The following is a 2375-nucleotide window of genomic DNA, read 5'->3' as shown; positions in this document are numbered from 1 at the left end:
TGCTGAGCTGATGGTCTGGGCTTTGATTCTTCCCCTGGATCATCTCTCAGGGACCCTGAAGTCGTCTCTGCTTCCATTGCCCGTGGCTGGTGTTGACACACACTCTGATTCTGTAACCTGCAGAAGATAAGGAAAACGTGCACTGCTTTAATCTTTTCATGTCTTTATTCTCTGAGATGCCATCTGAGGGTTTAAGTCCAATATAATTCCGGGTTAATACCACATACAGTCCCTTAGAGCAGCAGGAGGAAATTATACTGTCATAAGGATAGAACTCAAGTGTTCTGATAATCATTCTAATTTGACCTAAAACGGTAGTAAAATAAAGAAAATGAAGTAGCAGGTTTGTGTACATATTTTCAGATCTCTCTGAAAGTCCATTTCATTCATTTTAGAATGCTCAGTCTTCTCTCTCGTGTTAAATGTTCTCCTACAAGACAGACTGGTGGCTATGTGCAGAGTCGCTGATTACGGACCAAGAGAAGTGGCTCGAGTTGTTTGGTAGCCAGTCTGCAGATCTGAACCAAGTGAAAGACTATAGTTTACGAGCTCCTCACATCTCTTGACTTACCTGAGGTACTGAATTTTTGTGCATCTGACAAATCACCTTCCTCAGGAGTAAACAGACTGTGACTCCTCCGCGCTGTGGCCCCCGCCCCTCCGGCAGCCACCTGCATGGCAGACCTCCCCCAGGCAGCTGTGACCTCTTCCCTGCCTAGCCCAGCCACGTTTCAGCATGTGTTCTGGGCAGCCACTCTCCATTAGACTGATACAGAGTTGAAACCTACTGATCTGCCCAGAAGGCGGAGCTCATCTTGTGATATTCGTTTTAAACTGGAATAATGCCAGAGGACCAATTTCTAACAGGGATTGTAGTTTCTCAAAAGGACGTCCCTTAGAAAGCCCCTCCTGACAACCTAGAAATGCCTTCTCATTATAAGGGGCAATATGACTCTGCTTCCGTGCACTAAATCCAAACAGAAACTACACCAAAAAGCAGATGAGTAAATTATTCTAAAGGTCATGGGTAATCATAGAAAAAGGAACAGAAGAAAATATGTTAAAATTAAATGGATTTTAAACTTAAATATATTTAAATACATTAACATGTTAATGATAGCTCTCTCTGGGAAATAAGATTATGTCTGGTTTTTTCCTTATTATTATTGCTACTTTCAAAATACTCTATAAAGAATGGGCATTATTGCTTACAATTGGGAAAAAAATACCCGAAAATTATTTTGGGCTATAGTCACTGGTAGACTTGGGAACATCAATACAGGAAAACCTAGGTTCACTGTAGTCACAGCCAGACAAAAGCAAAACAAAAATAAAAACCCCAAATAGGTTTCAAAATTACTACTATCTAGTATACTTTCAGTATCAAATTGAGGTCAGGGATACTCGTAATTGTTAACGCTCCATAACTTTAAAAATTTATGGGAATTTTCAGGGTAGAATAATTTAGCCCTACTATCTTAGTCTGATTCTGATGTGGGAAATTAATTTCTCCACTGTTTAAATTCTGCATTTTACCATACCTCCTAAGACATCTTTACACGCTCTTTTTGTTTTTGTTTTTTAAACACCTTTATTGGAGTATAATTGCTTTACAATGGTGTTAGTTTCTGCTTTATAACAAAGTGAATCAGCTATACATATACATATACCCCCATATCTCCTCCCTCTTGCGTCTCCCTCCCACCCTCCCTATCCCACCCCTCTAGGTGGTCACAAAGCACCGAGCTGATCTCCCTGTGCTATGCAGCTGCTTCCCACTAGCTATCTATTTTACATTTCGTAGTGTATATATATCAATGCCACTCTCTCACTTCTTCCCAGCTTCCCCTTCCCCTTCCCCGTGTCCTCAAGCCCATTCTCTACGTCTGTGTCTTTACTCCTGCCCTGGCCCTAGGTTCTTCATAACCATTTTTTTTTTAAGATTCCATATATATGTGTTAGCATATGGTATTTGTTTTTTTCTTTCTGACTTAATTCACTCTGTATGACAGACTCTAGGTCCATCCACCTCACTACAAATAACTCAATTTCGTTTCTCTTTATGGCTGAGTAATATTCCATTGTATATATGTGCCACATCTTCTTTATCCATTCATCTGTCGTTGGACACTTAGGTTGCTTCCATGTCCTGGCTATTGTAAATAGAGCTGCAATGAACATTGTGGTACATGACTCTTTGAATTATGGTTTTCTCAGGGTATGTGCCCAGGAGTGGGATTGCTCGGTCGTTTTGAGATGGGTAGAACAGCCACCATTTGAGGCTGGCTGTCACTAGTAAAGCATTTTCCCAAAGAAAAGTGATAAAAATACAAACAGCTTTATTATGAACATGTGCTCTCCTTAAGAAATAGAAA

At 40.3% G+C, this 2375-nt stretch overlaps 1 protein-coding gene across 1 annotated transcript in view; it reads right to left on the bottom strand.

The window, feature by feature from the left end:
* The window catches only part of MCM9 (minichromosome maintenance 9 homologous recombination repair factor), a 77189-nt gene that overhangs the window by 1571 nt on the left and 73243 nt on the right, over positions 1–2375 (bottom strand). The window contains exon 12 of the mRNA XM_007454910.1: positions 7–117. Coding sequence (XP_007454972.1) covers positions 7–117 — 111 coding nt within the window. The remainder of the gene's footprint in view (positions 1–6; positions 118–2375) is intronic.

Source organism: Lipotes vexillifer, unplaced genomic scaffold (genome assembly GCF_000442215.2).
Source record: "Lipotes vexillifer unplaced genomic scaffold, Lipotes_vexillifer_v1.1 scaffold58, whole genome shotgun sequence".
In the NCBI taxonomy this organism is placed as follows: Eukaryota; Metazoa; Chordata; class Mammalia; order Artiodactyla; family Lipotidae; genus Lipotes; species Lipotes vexillifer.
Note: the sequence above shows the minus strand (reverse complement) of the source record. Positions and strands in the feature narration are given on the sequence as shown.